Raw genomic sequence first — 19,772 nt, forward strand, 5'->3', positions numbered from 1 at the left:
AAACCATTGAACCATTGAAAATCACATGTGGTGCCTGCTTAGTTTTACTTTCACATCTGAAAGTGAAAGTTAAAGTGGAAATTTAGGGTAAAAATTTACTTCAATATTGTTCTGTTTCTCACCCACACCTATTGTATCGCTTCTGAAGACATGGATTAAACCACTGGAGTTTTATGGATTACTTTTATGTTTCCTTTATGTGATTTTTGTAGTGTGAAAGGCCTGGTCACCATTCACTCACATTGTATGGACCTCCAGAGCTGAGATACTCTTCTAAAAGTCTTTGTTTGTTTTCTGCTGAAGAAAAAAAGTCATACAAATCTGGGATGGCATGAGAGTGAGTAAATGGACTAATTTAATTTTTGGGTGAACTATCCCTTTAAACAAACAAAGTGGTGTGTACGGTTATTTTGTTTCATTTCACTTCATGGCAGTTTTCCTGAAAGAACACAACATTCATAACTAACATTTTGAAAATACGAAAACTTTCATGAATGCAAATGATTTACACAAAGATTCGATCTGTTGGTTTTCGTTAATGATGCACCATTTGTGTAAATTGGGGGAGCAGTCTGCTTAATTGTCATGATGTTGCAATGCAGTGCAACATCATCCAATACCTGGGAGTAGAACATTTTCTTTTGTTTCAGAATTTTAGGACAAACATCAGAAACAAACTTGATACATAAAATGAAACATTATTTATTTAGATGCCATTGAATCTCCTGAGCAGTGTTGGGTAAATTGCTTAAAAACAGTAATCCACTACAAATTACTAATTATTTCTCTAAAATTGTAATGATATTACTTTACTAATTACTTAACTGGAAAAGTAATCACATTAATAATTGCTTTACTTTTAAGTTGCTTTCTAAAACAATTTTTCCCTCAACAAATTTAAAATAATGTCTACACACAACTCGTATACTCAGCACCTCACATTTCTCCTTCACAATTATGGGGCCATAATTCATGTATTCTACATAAATAATAGTATATTAGAAATAAGAGTAACCCTATAATGTACCTGTAATGAAATGAATTGAAAGTCAGTAAATGTAATCTGATTACAATAATTTAAAAAGTAATGCATTACACTACTCTTACTTGATTACAGTAACTAATTACTTTGTAATTGGATTACACCCAACACTGCTCCTGAGCTATCAAAGAGCATTGTCTGTGCAATAAATTGCTGTAGTTCAACTGCAGCGCATGGCGCTAGCAACACCAAGATCATGGGTTCGATTCCCAGAGAAGACACAAACTGATAGAATTTATACTCTGAATACAATGTAAGCCAAATGCATAAATGTAAATGTTTCCTCAAGGTGAGTATGAGTGTATATGGAAGCACACAAAGGAATACTGTATATGAGCTCATAAAAAAACCTTGTGTGCACAGATGTCGCTCTCTGATACCTGCAGTGGACATAATCCTCCAACCTGGCAACATGTCTGCTGTTGTTTCATTGTTATTAGAGTTGTGTGTAGATGTCTTGTAGCCATGTTTCACCATAACAAGTAATACTTTGCATTGCCTGCACAAGCTATTCTTTGATCAAGTTCTGTTTCTGCATCTCATCTCATCTCATGTTTTTTTTTTTTTTTTTTTAAATGATGTACTTGATTCACCCTACTATAAAGCGGAGCATTATCACTCTGCACAAAACACTTGCTGTGACAGCCTGAAGATATTTGTTAGATTGTGAGTGCTGTTCTTCAAATACAGAGGTTCTCAACTGGTTTTGCTTTTAGGAATTTTCCGGGTTCAATACAAGTTAAGCCCAATCAACAGCATTTGGGGCATAATGTTGATAACCACAAAAAATTATTTCATCTTGTCCCTCCTTTTCTTTAAAATAAAAGCAAAAATGTAGGTTACAGTGAGGCATTTACAATAGAAGCAAATGGGGACAATTTTTTAAGGTTTTAAATAGTGGTTGACTGATGGTGGATTTTGCCGATAACTAAGGTGGTGAAAAGGGCCGATAACTGATAAATCAACAGATAGTTTTTAAAATCGATTTATTGAATGATAAAACATAGTCTTTCCTTACTGTGATGGGCACAGACATAGAGGCTACAAGAGTCCAATATAAGTAAAATCCCAGATGCAGGTTTATTTTGCAATCAAAATCCCATTATGCACCAAGATTTGGTGCATAATGCAGGAGTTTTAACTATAAACAAGCCCAAAAAACACTGTCATATGGGCATATATGCAGAAATTCATTAACAATAGATCATAATTCATCAACACACTTTGCTTGTCAATTGTCCTGTATTCCGTGACTTGGCTCCGTTACAATCCTCTGTATGTAAATATTCCACAAATTAAGCTTTTTATAGCCTATATATATTCACTAGATGAAGGGTTTTGGCCAAAGAGGAACATGGAGGGAAAAAAAAATCTATCGGCAACTAACAGTGGTGATATTTTTCCGATAACCGATAGTTCCAAAAAGCAATTATTGGCACCGATTAATCATGAAACCAATATATCGGTCGACCTCTAGTTTTAAATCCAGAAATGTGAAGCTTATAATTTTCTAAAAGCACTTACGTGAATTCTTCTGTTAAAATGTGTGTATTTTTTGAGCTGTAAACATTTTAAATTGTCATTTACTGGGATTACAAGGTTTGCAATTTCATCGTCATGGCAACAAAGTTATAAAATTGAATGTAACTTTACACCGATTAGGTTAATAAGTGATTTTATCACTCTAAAATCATGTTAACACATATAATGTTTATGTCTTGTTCGCCATTCACTTCAATTGTAAGTGTTTCACTGTAACCCAGATATTTGCTTTTCTTTTTAAAGAAAAGGAGGGACAAGTCAAAATGTATTTTGTGAGAAGGCAATTTCTCCTCACTTTTAAGTTGTAAATTCTATTTATTTTGCTATTGTAACTATACATAATTATATAGATAGTTGCATTATATATATATATATATATATATATGTATGTATGTATGTATGTATGTATGTATGTATGTATGTATATATGTATGTATGTATGTATATATTTTCCTGCTGTCCACAAATCAGAACAGAGGACTGCAAACCAGCAGTTGATCCGACATCTATCTAAGATTTATTTGTCAGATAATGACATTAACAGTTGTTTGTTGATTTGCTTTGGGTTAAACTTTGTAGATGTTTGTGCTTGATTTTATATATTTCTTCTGTTTTCTCCTCAGGTCCCCTGGTGGGCTGGTTCCTCTCCTCTTTGCATCTCCTCGTCCATTTCTCCTCCTCCTCTGTACTCTAGAACCCTTTGAGGAGTGAGACCATGGCTCTTTTTTCCTCTCTACGCACCCCTGTCCTCCTCCTTTCTCTCTTCCTCGTCTTTTCTCTGCCTCCTTCCTGTTTCCCGGAGTCCCAGCATGAAGAACCGTCTCTCCAGCCCTCTGTCTCTCCAGATGCTTCTCCAGAGACCTACAGTAACCTGACAGATAAAGATGACGGCGCTGTTCTTAACAAGAAGTGCAGCGAACCGGTCGTGTGCAAACCTGGAATTATCCTGCCCGTATGGAAGCCCATTAATCCCAGTCTCGCAGAACAGATCGCCCGGGCCGTCTTGTACTTCGTCTCTCTCATGTATCTGTTTCTGGGAGTGTCCATCATCGCTGACAGATTCATGGCATCTATTGAAGTCATCACATCACAGGTGAGTTAAAGCTATGAACACGTCATTCCCAAATCTCGCATGTAAAAAATCCTTATCCGATTACGATATTTCTTATCCAATTATGTAATAATTTCAGTCTCAAAATAAAGCATACAATTAAGATTTAGGATTTTTTTTCCAAGTAAATAATTCTTTATTACTTCACTTCAGGAGTTAAAGTTGCATTTAGTGCTTCTGGTACTGGTAGTCTTCTGAAGCCATTAGATAGCTTCCATAGATCCCAAATATTTAAACTGGCACATTGTATGCGATTAAAACATACAAGAACACGTTGTTGCCATGAATGACATGAAACCTGGCACAATGCGTCAATGTGCAATTTTTTTATCTGAAAATTGTAAATTGTCATACAGACTACTTTTATGGTGGTTTAATGGTGTTTTTTTGTTCTTTTGGAACTTATTCTGGTCATTATGAACTTGTATGGAACTTGTATGGAGCTACATAAACATTCTTCAGAATGTATTCTTTTGTGTTTCACATAAATAACTGCATGTGAAATTACATGAGGGGAGTAAAGAAGGACAGAATCATAATGTCTTGGTGAACTATTCCTTGAAAAGCATAGCCTTCACCTGAACTAGTAATTGAAGTTATTAAAACAAAAAACAGTCGTGACTGTTTCTCTAGTCTCTGAACATTTAATGGGATGCAGATTCTTGCAGTGTACTGGATGCTTTTTTCCTTCATTCTCTGTTAAAACTACTGACTCAACAACACTTATCGAGAAGAGATTGCCTACTCTTATCACCTCCGCTGACTCATGTGGCATAAACCTGTCGAATGGGGAACATTTGCCAAACCACTGTTATGAAGGAAGCTAGTTTTACTGTACCTCTTCAGTCAAAACTCAACTCAACTGCACTTTATTTTGCCACTTAGTTTAAGTAGCCAAGTTTGAATTGCACAGACAAAAATAAAAAAATATAAATGCCCAGTTTTATTCGTTGAATTTGAATTAGCGAAACGTAGCACAATGCTAACTTACAAAATCCTTCTATACAAATCTGGCATGCAGTTAAATGAAAAGTATAAAACAAAAATAATATGATATTTATATATTTAGCATGTTAAAGCAGATTTGGTTCTGATAATTTTCACATGCAAATGAGTTTTGTGGCAAACTTGCGGCAAATTGTCCATTGTTGCCAAAGGTTCACCACTACCGGCGAAGAGCTGCAAACTTCTGACAAACATTTGCGGCGAATCAAAATCTCATTTTCATGTGGAAATAACGAGCGACAAATTTATGGCAAGTTTGTGGCAGGTTTAGATTTTTTAAAGGGAAATTAAAATAAGAGATTGTCCTACCGTTGGAGCAATTCAATACTTTAGTATTGTATCACCTTCATGTTTTTACGATTTAACCACACTTGAGCGCGAAGTATACTTCAATTTTGACAAGAACGCTCAGCGTCTGCGTACAGTCGAACGTGAGCCTGTCAAAGTATACTCTATTTGACGGTGCACACATATACAGGTGTTTGGCGCATGCGCACTACAACTGCTATGAGACACTGGACAATTTCTCTTCAGGAGTTTAGACCCATAAAGGTGTCTTTATATTCCTTCAGACTCGAGTTAGACAAATGCAGGTATCTCCTGACCTCCTCACAAATGCGCTCTTGAAGTGCATATCTACTGTTGTTGTTTTTATCTTCGTCTCCTTTTATATACCACCGATTATGTTTTCTTCTAGCATTTCTTTGTGACAGCAATGGCTCAAATGTGAGTACTGCCACATTATGGATCCTCTAATGGGTCCACGTCATCGTTAGGTGTGAACTGGAGCTCCACCTACTTTGAGGCCGACAACTAATTCCGGTCACGTTGTTCAGTCAGTTAAGATCAGTCAACATGAACACATCAGTGTGCAGAGTTATTAGCAAACTGGTGCAAACTTACCAACGTACATCTGTTGAGACATTTTCCAAGACCATTTTATGCACAAAAAAACAAAAAAACAATTCGGTTTAGTTAGTCAAACAAAAGAGTGAATAGACACTTAGAGTATTTGAGTAGATTTGAATTCTTTGTAGACTAATTAAACAAACAATCGCATGACATATTTATGGAAAATGTCTCTACGTGAAAGAATGTACAGATTTAGGTATGTCTGCACCAGTTTGATAATAACTCTGCACGCCAGTGTGTTCATGTTGACTGATCTTGACTGACTGAAGAATGTAAACAGAATTAGTTGTCGGCCTCAAAGTAGGTGGAACTCCAGGTCACACCAACTGATGAAGTGGATCAATGGCAGTAAAAGTTGTTAAGCAGCCGGTACAAAGTTTTCCTGAAAGTTTGCACTGGTGAGCTGTAAACCGAAAACAAACTCAAAAACACCTTCATTTTGGCCAGATTTAGATCAAAATGAAGTCGCACCCGTTCATTCTTCGATTTCGTATGAAATATGCCGGTGCCTTTAGTGTGAATGTGGCCTCAGTTCTTTTTGAAGAGCAACAAACCTTTGGAATTCTACTCTGATTACAAAGTCAATTGTTTGCCAAACCGTGAGGTCAGTATAGGATTGCATAGCATGGTTATTTTTACACATCTTTCAACATACATTAGCATTGTGAATATATTGCACTCTTGGGATGGATGAAGTAGAAAAGACACTCATTTATGATGGCAGCCAGTCAATTGCATTTAGTCAGAATAGATTTTTGCCAATGCTCTCTAACCAGGCTACTCATTGACTGAATATCACATCATGGATTGTGCTAAAAAAATATTGGATTTTAGGAGCTCCTGGAGTAAGATATAATGTCATGATCACATTTTTGATGATTAGCTGATAATTGCTTCATCTGGGCTAAAAGCCAGGGGAAATATTCTTAACCCCTGGTAGAGGCCTGAAAACATTCATAATGAATTCATAATGCAATAGCTCTGCATTTTGTGAAACACGTTTAAAACGTTAAAATAAAGAAAAACATAATAAATAGGTCATCCAAATACCTAATACACAGATAAAATACACTTTTTCTGTGCAATACATACACACACATTTGTGTATAATGAGCATACTATGTTTTCTGTGAAAATGAAATTTTATGTAGGCCTAGATAGATTTTGTTGTTATTGTATTATGTATGTGATATTGTACAATGTTGGTTGTGTATAGCTGCTAATGCACCACAATTTCCCACATTCATAAAAATATCCATCTACACACATAAAGGCACTCACACAAAAGTGTCGTAATATTTTTTAATTGGGCAACACTCTAACTACTAGTTAGAGTTAGTGTATCACCCTTTCATCCTTGGCAAGATCGAAGGGAAGTGCTTTGAGTCTACCTCATTAATCAAAGCATCCCTTAGAAAGTATCCTCATCCACCCTTGTCAAAACATGAGGACCCCTCTACAGGGTCGTGGAAAACGCTGGTGGTGTAAAAACGGCATCAGAACAGACCAAAAATTGAGATGTTAGTGGAGGAAGGACACATAGAAGTATTATGGACGCCAGCATGTATGGCTTGACAGTGGCACTAAAATGCACTAAAACTTAAGAGGAGAATCAGATATGAGTGTTACATATTGTATTTAGAATCACATTTTAAGTGGGCCAAATTGGATGGCAAAAAAATCTGATCTTGCTGTTTAAAATCTGATTTTGCTCTTTACATGCATGAAACAAGATCCAATATGGCAGAAACAAAATGTCCAATGGAGCAGTTTGGACAGTAGTTATGGTTGTGGAAATGCTCAAGGTGTTTCTGTAGGATCATAAAAGACAAAAATAAGATCATAAAAGAGAGAGAGAGAAAAAAAAAGAAATCGGAAAGTTGTAGAAACAACAGCATTCATAGTCCTCTCTAGCCATGGGCTATCTCATCCATGGATGCAGACAATGCCTTAGAAACATCATTGGGAATGGATGTCAGTGTTGCGAATTATTAAAGATGCGTGTTTCCAGTGCTGTGATTGTGCTGGATCAGAGGCTGCAGAAAATCATAGCTCTGCACCACACACACTTAGCAGAAAAACTAGGAGGTGAAGTCTCTTCATCGCTGAGGAAACTACTGTACCGTGACAGTTTGAGTGACTCCAGGTATGATGAAAAACAAATAGATAAAACAATAAAAATAGCATTGCAAAGCTGTGTGTTTGGAACTATAGCTCTCCACCTGTGGTTAGAAGAATAGTTGCTAATTAGTTTGTTGTGTGGACATCATTTGACATAATTTATTCCATATACTGTATATCTTTCATTCTTCAAGACTTATTCTGGGGTTTTTGCAGAAAGCGCCATTTAAGGGATTAAACGCTGTTAAGAGAAAACGCTTTAACACACATAATTTCTGTCGGAGAACATGGCTTATGTGTCCATGTTAACGCATTAGTGAAGTTCTTATATGTTTTTGAAGAGTGTGCATGTAGGTATGTGCTCAAGTGCATCAGGGGAACCCCACTATTGCAGCGCAATGCATCTGTCACATTACAAGGTGCACGCCGCTTTCGTGACTTCACCATATTTCTCTCATTAAACGCCATTATGGTGTATGTGTAAATGCTGTTTTAATTTGATATTTTACCTTCACAAAAGTTATTACTTCACCCCCTGCATAACTACATTAATGACAACTCTATATTATTTAACGTTTTTCGAACAATGGATGTGCGACATCTGTTTCAGTAAAAAGTTGTGACTAGCATGGGTAACTTCTCCAGTGTTGCATCATACTATGGTGGTTAAGTGAGTTACGCCTTTGTATGGGAAACTTTAGCCCTAAACCTAACTCCATATTGGAAACACAGAAGAGATAGGGTCAGCTTCATTTCTCCAATGGGTGTCAACTGTTATTAGAGCCGGATATTGACACTGATTTCATGATTTGATTTGTTTTGATTTGAGAAGATTTGCAAACCTCTACGTACACAAAACAATTATTTTTTCTTTTTTTTTCTTTTTTCTTTTTTTTTACCCAATTTTCTCCCTAATTTGGCATGCCCAATTCACATTACTCTCGAATTCCTCATAGTGGCGCAGTTACTCACCACAATCCAGGTGGCGGAGGACAAAACGAAGATGCCTCCGCTTCTGAGACAGTAGCCTGTGCATCTTATCACATGGCTTGCTAAGCTTGTTACCGCAGAGACTTGTGCAAGTGGAGGCTCATGCTGTGAGAAAGTGACTATGAGAAAGGTAACCCACTTGACTCTACCCTCCCTAGCAACCGGGCCAATTGGTTGCTTAGGAAGCCAGGCTGGAGTTAGTCACTACACCCTGGATTCGAACTTGAACTTTAGGGGTGGTAGTTGATCTTTGTTACCAAGGCTCCCACACAAAAACACTCTTTTGAGATCATCATATTCAATTCAGACTGCAGGTTCACCACTCGGGTAAAATATAATTTCTTATTAGAGCTGATCGGGTTGTAGTCCAAATACCCGGAAGACAATTTGCGTTTTCAAGCCATGGGTCCCCTCAGGAATTTTTATATTTTGCTATAATGACCAGCTGACCCTACATCATTCCTTATATATTTTCCTCTCTGTTCATGCAGGAAAAAGAGGTGACCATCACCATGCCCAACGGAGAAACATCAGTGGCAACCGTTAGAATCTGGAATGAAACCGTTTCTAACTTGACCCTGATGGCACTTGGGTCATCTGCCCCTGAAATTCTCCTGTCAGTCATTGAGGTGGGTGAGCTGTTGAAATGACAAATGTTCTACATTAACACCCTTTATAACCATTTACTGCATAACCACTAATTACACTCAGACCAGATGGCTAAACCCTCGTTAGTGTATTGTGTATAAAAGCATAATTTAAAGATGCGGTTTTGTGGCTTTTAGTCCATATCTGTTAGCTTTTAAGCCATTTATTTCAAATTAATTAGCCAGAAAGGTAAAATCAATGGTCAAAATGTTTGTGTTTATTTAATAAAATGTGTAAAAATATTATTTGAAAAGCATAGTTTGCATATTTGGAAGCCCTTATAAGCCAACTCTGTTCACATTTACAACAAAAAAGTAACTTATTTTTGTCAGTTTATGATTAAACTGTTTAGATAAGAGATTAATCTTGTATTTAATACTCATATTATTGGAACCTTACTTAGCCACCGGTAGGGGTCTCCTCCGCCCCAAGCAGCAACCCGACCACTGCAGGTGGTTGGTAGGGAGCCCCTCCTCCTCTCACGGTCGGCAGTCATTCCTCCGCTTTCAGGCGGCCGGGCTCCTCAGTCCCCCGGCGATGGCCGCGGCTGCTCCTTTGGGGTGGATGGTAGTGGCGAGGACTCTACTACGGCGTATCCCTACTCCTTCCCGGATTTCGGCACCAATGTAACAGGGTAAAAGGGAAAGGAGGCGGCAAGAACTGGCTTGACAATATAAATAATGTTTAATGATAAATTAAAACATAAAGACAAAACACAAATGCATACAGGGCAGCTGCCTGTAGCTCTCTCTCTCCCGAACTGCCGCCTCCGGCTGCCTTTATCCCTCTCGTGGGCTTGATTAGCCTGATTAGGGGCTGGGCATGCATCATCACAGCCCGGCCCCACCCTCCTCCTTGCCAAACTTACACAGTAAAAAAAAAAATTGTTTTTCAGAGCATTTCATGAGGTTACAGAGGTACAGATAACTGACCCCACAAGTTGTGTCTATAAATTGTTCAGAGTTGATGAGATGCATGCTGAGTAGCATTTGGCCTGTAGACCGCTGCTTCAGCAAATGAGGGTGAGAAACAGAACAGCCCTCGTTTGCTGTCCACTGCATGAAAACAACATGTCTGCTGTCTCAGATCTGTTTGAATCTGCCTGCGGGAGGCGATCAACACTGTGTTAGCAAACATTTAGCACGTCAGAGGAGCACAAGCTGAGCTTTATTGGCTAATTTTGACACTCTACTTCACAATCTGATGTGTTTAGACATCTGTCAGGCCATGGTGTTTCACTTTAAGGGTTTAACGTACACTATACAGGATTATTGTTGTGTGGTTTCTATTCAAACAACATCACAAACACAATTCATTTTGAAAAATTGAATTTTTAAGAGGAGGAATCAGACAAGAGAGAGACTCAGTCAGGCAGAATATTTGGCAGATTTTGGCATCAGATGTGTGAAATCTCATTGCAAGCTCAGTTGTAGAGGAGGCGCAGAGTGAATTATCTGTTAGCCACAGAGAGACCCCAGAGGCCAGCTGTTCAACCTGCTGGTGTAGATATAGAGAGGAAACAGCCATATAGCCACAGGTATTGATAAATGACACCTGTGTAATTTCTAGTTCCATCTGTAGCTTTATCTTTCCCAAGGACATACATTTCTCTTTCAAGAATGTGCAGTGAATGTGACATATCTTGTCCATGTGAACTGAATGCTATTGAATGGGAATCATATTGCCATCCTAAGGATTCAAGCATCCAAGGTGCTGGAACCTTACTATATTTGTACTAATTCTTCTTCATCTTCTTCTCTAAATGTGTCTGGGCTACTCAGGCATCAACACACACACACACACACACACGTACACACCCCCATTCAACACAAGGTGTTTCTATAATCTTCTTCTTCCTCCTCTTCTTCCTCTTCCATAAAAGTGTCTGGGCATCAGAGTCCATAAGTCAGAGAGACCCCAAACTTGGCAGAGTGGTCCCAAATCTCAACCGCTACACACACGCACCCATAAAACACTGATTGGTGCTATAATGAGATAATTTAAGTTTTCGGATATAACTCCGGAAATGTATGGGCTAAAATTAAAATAATTTTTTATTTCCGTCTATAATTTTAGAATTTTCTGGAAAAAAAACTACTTTTTCTAACTCCTCCTAGGCCATTTGATTCACACAGAATTTCGTATCATCAACTGACCCTCCTAAAAAGAATTATTATAACACTTTGATTCATCAAAGCACTTCAGAGTTACAAGACTATAAAATGTTTTGCCGTGGCCCATGTTCCCCGACCTTTATCTTCTAAACGCAAAGTCCAAAATTAATTAAACTTGGTAAACTGCGACATGAAGCAGTTTTGAGGGCACACACCAAATTTAGTTCAATTCTGCCCATAGGGGATGCTATAACTAAAAAAAGAAATTATAAATTTGCACTCATTTCATTAAGAAAGTTGGAACCTTACATAAATCTTTGGTGCAAATGCTAACACATCTTTAAAATATCGGTTGGACAAATCAACAAAAATGGCTGCCAGCAGCTAATCAAATTTTAACAGTTAATAATTTAAATTGTGAATTGCTGGCCATTATTCAATTTGGCATATACGTAGAGGGTGTCTAGATGAGGATGTGCTACAAATTTGGAGAGAATCAGCCACACTTTAATACATTTTTTATGTTTCTTTCTAATAACTCTGGCTTGAATAAAACATTTTATTTCCTCCGAGTCCTTCAGTGCCCCCAAATCAATTGGTCATGTTGAAAAAAAATGTATTACATTGATTTTTTTACAAGCCAATGTGTTTTTGGTTGTGTCCCAGAATATGACTAATTAGCCTGTATCTTGTGAGCGCAATATCCAAACATAACAAAACTTAGTACACATGGACAACAGAACATGTTGAGGGCACTTGCCAATTTTCTTCCAATTCTAATGTTAGGTGGTGCTTTTTTTTGTGTGTGTGTTATCAATACAGTTAAGATTCGACATCAGAACAACTGTGTCCACAGCATTTACAGGATCTGTACTTTCTTGTGTTATTCCTTGCTGTGTGTAGAACTTGCAACTAATGGTATTACTCCTTTAACACTGATGTGTTTGTCAACTACACAACTGTTGTGTGTGTGTGTTTGTGTATGTCTCAGGTATGTGGTCATGGTTTTGAGTCTGGTGAGCTGGGTCCGGGCACCATCGTGGGCAGCGCTGCCTTTAATATGTTTGTGATCATTGGGATCTGTGTGTGGGTGATTCCTGATGGTGAGGTGAGGAAGATCAAACATCTCAGAGTCTTTTTCATCACGGCCTTCTGGAGTATCTTCGCTTATATTTGGCTCTACCTGATCCTGTCCATCATCTCACCGGGAGTCGTGGAGGTGTGTGTGAATACTTTTGTTTTTGTGCTTTTAGGTGAATCTCATTAAACTTGATATGTCCAGGTCATATTTTACCCCAAAATCATAATAATAATAAAAAATAGATACAATTATTATATTATATTATATTATATTAGAGAAGATTAGAGAAGATTAGAGAAGATGATGCCTAAAGCAAATTAAGCCTATTTTAATAACATTAAGATTTATTGCATTGGTACATTATTTACATTTCTTTTCAATTTAACCCTTTTTTTTCACAAGTACTATTGAGAATAATGGGAATTATCAAAAATCTCAGAATTAAACTGCCCTTACCATAATGTGAATTTTGGAGGAAAATGTCACTAGTTGTTATGGTTCTATTGTCATAAAAAATCTCAATGGTCTTAAAAATAGGCAAAATTTTCTTCATGCAAAAAAAATAAAATAAAAAAAATTATATATATATATATATATATATATATATATATATATATATATATATATATATATATATATATATATATATCACTTAATTAGTTTTAGGATAAAATGTGTGTGTGTTTAGTGTGTAGTTTGTTTTACTAAGTCACATGAAATTATAAATATTGTTTATGATCTGGTACTTCTGACCACAAAACCATATTTAGTCAGTTGTTTATGGTAAAGTGAGTTGTAACATCATTCGTCTCTGTTATAGTTTATTGTACCCTATGTACCCTCCACTTTATAGATTTTTTGGTGCAATAACTTCATCGTTGTGTGTGTGTGTGTTTTAGGTATGGGAAGCACTAGTTACTCTCTGTTATTTCCCCATCTGTGTGATCCTGGCTTGGATTGCCGACCGCCGTCTCCTCTTCTACAAGTACATGTCAAAGCGCTACCGTGCCGACAAAAGAACAGGGGTTGTTGTGGAGACGGAGGGGGAGATGACTCCTAAAGGTATGGAGAGGTTGATAGATGGGAAGTTTCCACTGAGGGGTGGAGCTGTAGGATTCAGTACACAGGAAAATTGCCAGGACGGAACCAGTAACACAACAGGTGCCATGGCAACTCTACCCAACTCCAACAGCACGACCATTTACATGGATGGCGCCAAAGACCTGGATGAGAGTCGTAAAGAAGTGAGGAAAGATACACACACTTAATTTTAAATACAAACATTTTGTTCCATTCACAGTTCCATTCCAAATCCACATGACTTTCTTTTTTTCCGTGGAACACAAAAGGAGATGTTGGGCACAATCTCCAAGCTACTGCTTTCCATACAATGAAAGTAGTAAAAAAATAAAAAAAAAAACACCATAAAAGTAGTCTAGACAACTTGTGCGCTATATTCACATCTTCTAAAGCCATACAATAGCCTTGCGTGTGGAACAAATCTTTCTCTAACCCTTAACCCAAACCCTAACCCTAAGCTCTCAAATCTCATTTGCACATGTGCACATTCAAACATGGCATGTTGCGATCACAAAACACTAATGGCATGCAGCATCACTGATGTCAAACCTAGCGCAATGGTCTTTGACATGCCAAGTTTGAATATGCACAAGTGCAAATGAGATTGGAGAGCTACAGTAATTTTTGGCGGATAACATACATTTTGAAAAATGTGAAAGACAGGAAATCATGTGGGCTTGAAATGAAATTAGGCTGAGAAAATTAATTTTCATTGCACTAGCTACATGCACTAGTAAAACATATCTCAGAATTTATACGTCTTTACTCTTGAATGTTTTGGTTCCAGGGAATCCGTATCCTGAAGGATCTAAAGCAGAAATATCCAGATAAGGAATTGGATCAACTGGTGGAGCTGGCCAACTACTACGCCCTTCTCCATCAACAGAAAAGTCGTGCCTTTTACCGCATCCAGGCCACGCGCATGATGATCGGAGCTGGTAACGTGTTGAAGAAACATGCAGCTGATCATGCTCGCCGTGCTGCCATGGTGGGCGGTGACGAGGCTTCAGAAGAGGACGACTTGGCCGTCTGCAGTCACATTTCCTTCGAAAGCACACACATCCAGTGCATGGAGAACTGTGGCACAATTGCGATAGCTGTGGTGTGTCGAGGAGGTTTTGGAGAGAGCACGTTCTATATTGACTACTGTACAGAAGACGGTACGGCCAACGCAGGCTCAGATTACGAATACTGTGAAGGAACGCTGGTGTTCAAACCAGGAGAAACCAGAAAAGAGATTAAGGTGAGGAGAAAATCCAGTTAAAACCAGCTTAAGGCTCGGTCACATTTACCTTTTATGGCAAAATTCTGTGGCTGAAAAAAGGTCATCTCAACAGGAATCTGCTTGATCAGGAAGCTCACCTGATTAACTTGCGAACACGCTAATTCACACTGAGTCTTTGAGGCAGTAGCTGGTTTTCTACCTTGTCTTAGCTGGTCAGTTCTGACACATGGATACTTAGGTATTTGGACAATAATAATTTATCAAGATCAGTAATGTCAAATCATGTTAACTCATGTTAAATTATGTTACCCATCAGTCAAATAGCTTTCTAAGCATTGTTTTTGGGTACAGTTGTACCATTTCACAATCCAGGCAATTTCCGATAAAATCTGAAATTTTAAATCAAGTCTAAACCTACAGTTTTTTTCTTGTTGAATATTCTTTCACTTGGAAATGTGTCACATTATGGAAGTAAACTGGGTTACGAATGCTATTTCATGTTGACTTTGACTACTTTGTCTTGAATTCAGCAAGTAAAAACTAAGGATTGCATAGGCTAGTCAACATCAATGTAGTCGACACTGTCAGCCTAAAGTCGGCTGGTTGCTCCATGTGATTTAAAGAACGTGTCTGTTGGAAATGACGTCGAGGAGGTGGTGTATGGGGGGGAGGGTTGACATCACGACTAGTCAAATTCGACTCGACGAATGGGCTCGACTAGTCGACTATTAAAACTCAGTAGTCGTGCAGCCCTTAGTGAAAACATTATCCAGGACACAGAAGAAGCCTAATCTAAGAAGAGTTTAATCTGTTAGTTCTTATTGTTCAGTGTTTATTAACACAGATCTTTTCTGAAATGATAAGCCTCAGGGAACCACATTTGGTACATTTTTACCTAGAAGTAGCTTCCAGAAGAACAAAAACTCTTCTTTCTTTCATGTAATAAACTCCTTTGTAGACAAACATCCACTCCACTGAGATAGACAGGACTGTGTATCCATAGCAACAGTAGCCGTACTGTCTGAATTTGGTTGAGTGACAAATGATGGACAGTATCTTTGCCATGGAGACAGAGTGAGAGAGGAATCAAACTGACAGACACACTTATCTGATCAGTCTGAACTCTGACTGATGTACTTGTCTGATTACCAAGCACTTTTTGCTAAAGGGTTAGATTCTGAGCTAAACTGAAATGAAACTTTGGGCTCTATTTTCGTGCCCATGCAAGGCGCAGCTCTGAGCGCAACGACCATGCGCTATGTCTCATCCAATTTTCTTGGATGAGTTCTTATTCTGAGTGCAATTTTCATGCCAGCGCAAAGCACAAGTGGCCATGGGTGGGAGTGTTTGTGCTATCTATGGGTGTGTTGTATGTTAATAAAGTGGCACAAAGTGCAATTTGCTATTTTCCTGAGAAATAGGTCATTGCACTAAGACATTTAAGAACCATGTCTTTTCTCGGTGCAAAGTCTAAAATCAGTTCCTGCATTTGCAGTTTTGGGATTCCACGAGCAGATAATATCAAAGAGCTATCGATCACTTTTAATACTAGCCATGATTTGTGTCAATAGATCAAGATGATTAATAATTAGATTAATAATAATAATAATACATTTATTTTGTATAGCGCCTTTCCAAAGATCAAAGACGCTGTACAAAAATAAAACATTAAACAGAGAAATATATAATAAAAATATACTAAAAAACAACCAACAATGGGAGGGAAGCAAAGCATATGTCAAGCAGGTGAGACACGAGCGAGCAGGACGAGATCCAACTGTCCCAGAGAGGCTGACAGAGAACATACAACACATACATCGCAGTCCGGTGCAGCGCAGGTAACAAACAGAGCAGGGGATGCATTGGATACAGCCCATTTACACTACCAAATTCTTATGAATATGCTGTCTTCATTTATATCGAAGTTGCTTGACATGAAATTGAATTTATAATAGGACGCAGATGGTGAAGTAACCGAAAAATAACCTCAGAATTAAATTACACTTGACCCAGCCCATTAGCGCTTTGCACACACAGTTTCACCAACCCACTTGCACCTAGACTTAGTGTATACTTGCAGGAAAATATCAAAACTTCATGGCCATGCCCACTGACTTTGAGCATATGACGTACAGTATTGCATAGCACTGGGCTTAAGGCATAGCACTCTTAAAATATGGCCCCATATGTCTTTGTAAGTTTCAAGGTGGTGTAATTGTTTTCGATGTTAAAACATTTTCTGGTATCCTAGCTTAATGTGAAGAGATAACTACAAGGAAGACATTTGTAGGTTGATTTCCCTGAAGTGTGTAAACACTATGACTTTGTGGTGCTTTTAGAACATTTATCTGCTTCTTTGAATAGGCTAACATGTCAACTTCTTTCTCAACCAACTGTGTGAGTTTGGGGGCAGGAAAACCAGCTTTTTAAACAATAGAGCACTACAGTGTCTGTTCACTTTTTCAGTCGTCTTGGTTTCTGAAGTATTTCTCCCAATAATTTTTTCCCATAAGTATTTTATAAAATGAACCCAACCAACCAGCCCCAAGGTGAATCATAGCATTACAAACTTTACTTGGAAAATCAGATAAAAAGACAAAGGAACTTGACTGTGTACTTAACGTCTTTCATGAGGGAATGAACTACAATCCCATGAAGCATTTTGATTGACATAATCTAATTACAACAATGGAAAAATATAAAACTATTGATTTAAAGTTGTTGATTATAAGTAGGGAAACAGTACTTTTTAAGTTTATTCCAAAATGTTCAGATGTATGCAAATATACTGTACGTATAAGAAGTTTGAAAGTGACGGAATCGATTGCATCATTCAATATGGGCGTTTACTGCTGAGCTGTTTTTGCATGCTTTGTTTGCTGAAATTTGCTAATTGGTAAATACTTTCCCTTGTGGATCAAAGGTTGTGCACTTATTTAGCACAAATCATGCTATTAAATGCGATTTTTTTAAATTGAAGTTGAAATAACCTGGACTGATGGCTTCAAAAGCATATACCATCGATTAACAACCTTAGAGCTCACAGTAGGTCTGTCTTTAAAGATTTATAAGTTATTGTTAATAATCAATTTCACTATGGAGAAAATGAATGGGATTTTTACTTCTGGAACCAAACTATTGCGCTCTATTGAAGACAGGGTGCAAGTAGAAGTAGAAATGTAGAAGAGTGTTGGAAACATGTTGCGAAATAGTTTTGCAATTCTGTTTGGTACCAGTACTGTGCAGGAATTGCACACTTCACCTTTAAAGTCAATGTGAAATGACATTCGAAACCTTTTTTATTCCCATAATGTGATTTTGCAACAAGTCAAACAAGATATTTAACAGAAAAAAAAATGTTGGATGGGACTTGAATTTATCAATCATGATCATAAAAAGTGGGCGTTCAATACTAAAGTTTGCAGTCAGTTGTGGACGACTATTCCTTCCTGAAACACTGCTGACACCCATTAATTGAAACTTAAATGGCCTTGGTGATGTAAGACAAAAAGGAAAGTCTTTTCAGAGGTTGAGCAAGTGTTACATTTGGACGAAAGATTACGAAGACATATTTATTTTTCTTTGAAATAACAAAGACTTATGAATTGCGGAAAATAAGACCAGGAATGAATATTAAAAAAGTAAATAGATTTTGATTCCATGTTGATTTTAAACTTTGAAAGTTTGTAAGAGTTTCTATCTCTAGGTGGGCATCATCGATGATGAAATCTTTGAGGAGGATGAACATTTCTTTGTGCGTTTGCTGAATCTGCGTGTCGGTGATGCGGAGGGTATGTTTGAGAGTGACAACACGGAGCAGGGTCCCAAGGCTCGGCTGGTGGAACCACTGATGGCCACAGTCACCATCCTGGATGACGACCACGCAGGGATCTTCACTTTTACAGACCGTCTGGTGCGAGTGAGCGAGAGCGTGGGAACCATGGAAGTGACGGTGGTCCGGAACTCCGGCGCCCGTGGAACTGTCATCATTCCATACCACACGGAGCCTGGAACAGCCCAGGGGGGAGGGGTTGATTTCGAGGACACACATGGAGAGCTGGAGTTCACCAATGACCAGACAACGTGAGTGTTTGTTTGTACGAAATAATTAGTTCTTGCAAAAAGCCACTGGGGTGTTGTGGGTGGTTGTCAGGGTGTTACTATGTGGTTGCTAAGGTTTTCTGAGTGGTTTCTAATGTGTTGGTAAGTGGAAGCTTTGGTATTCTGAGTAATTGCTTTGATATGGCTCTGTCATTCAATGTAAGTCTAAGGGATTTATTTTTCACCCGTTTTAGTGTCCACCAGGTAAAAATCATAAACCCAATTGAAAAGTAATAGCACACTTTTTATTAATAAGCCACATGGTATGGGGTGTCATTCATGAATGCAGAACAAAATCTCCACATATTTAATATTAGCCAACTATAGTTTAGGCAAGCCGTTTAGGACATCTACTTTGTGCATGATACAAGTAATTTTTCCAACATTTGTTTACAGACAGATTGTTTCACTTTTAATTGACTATATCACAATTCCAGTGGGTCAGAAGTTTACATTAAGTTAACTGTGCCTTTAAGCAGCTTGGAAAATTCCAGAAAATTATGTCAAGCCTCTAGACAATTAGCCAATTAGCTTCTGATAGGAGGTGTACTGAATTGGAGGTGTACCTCAGGGTGTATTTTATGGCCTACCTTCAAACTCAGTGCCTCTTTGCTTGACTTCATGGGAAAATCAAAAGAAATCAGCCAAGACCTCAGAAAAAAATTTTTGGAAATCCACAAGTCTGGTTCATCCTTAGGAGCCATTTCCAAACGTCTGAATTTATGATGTTCATCTGTACAAACAATAGTATGCAAGTATAAACACCATGGGATCATGCAGCCATCATACCGCTCAGGAAG

General features: G+C 37.9%; 1 protein-coding gene across 2 annotated transcripts in view; it reads left to right on the top strand.

The window, feature by feature from the left end:
* Nucleotides 1–19,772, top strand: part of LOC127422433 (sodium/calcium exchanger 2-like) — a 124,337-nt gene that overhangs the window by 89,452 nt on the left and 15,113 nt on the right. For both annotated transcript variants that reach the window (XM_051665948.1, XM_051665950.1), the window contains exons 2-7: nucleotides 3,208–3,677; nucleotides 9,215–9,352; nucleotides 12,477–12,704; nucleotides 13,466–13,810; nucleotides 14,434–14,889; nucleotides 18,578–18,954. In XM_051665948.1, the coding sequence (XP_051521908.1) occupies nucleotides 3,300–3,677; nucleotides 9,215–9,352; nucleotides 12,477–12,704; nucleotides 13,466–13,810; nucleotides 14,434–14,889; nucleotides 18,578–18,954 (1,922 nt within the window). In that variant the 5' untranslated portion in view covers nucleotides 3,208–3,299. The remainder of the gene's footprint in view (nucleotides 1–3,207; nucleotides 3,678–9,214; nucleotides 9,353–12,476; nucleotides 12,705–13,465; nucleotides 13,811–14,433; nucleotides 14,890–18,577; nucleotides 18,955–19,772) is intronic.

This window comes from Myxocyprinus asiaticus, chromosome 31 (genome assembly GCF_019703515.2).
Source record: "Myxocyprinus asiaticus isolate MX2 ecotype Aquarium Trade chromosome 31, UBuf_Myxa_2, whole genome shotgun sequence".
In the NCBI taxonomy this organism is placed as follows: Eukaryota; Metazoa; Chordata; class Actinopteri; order Cypriniformes; family Catostomidae; genus Myxocyprinus; species Myxocyprinus asiaticus.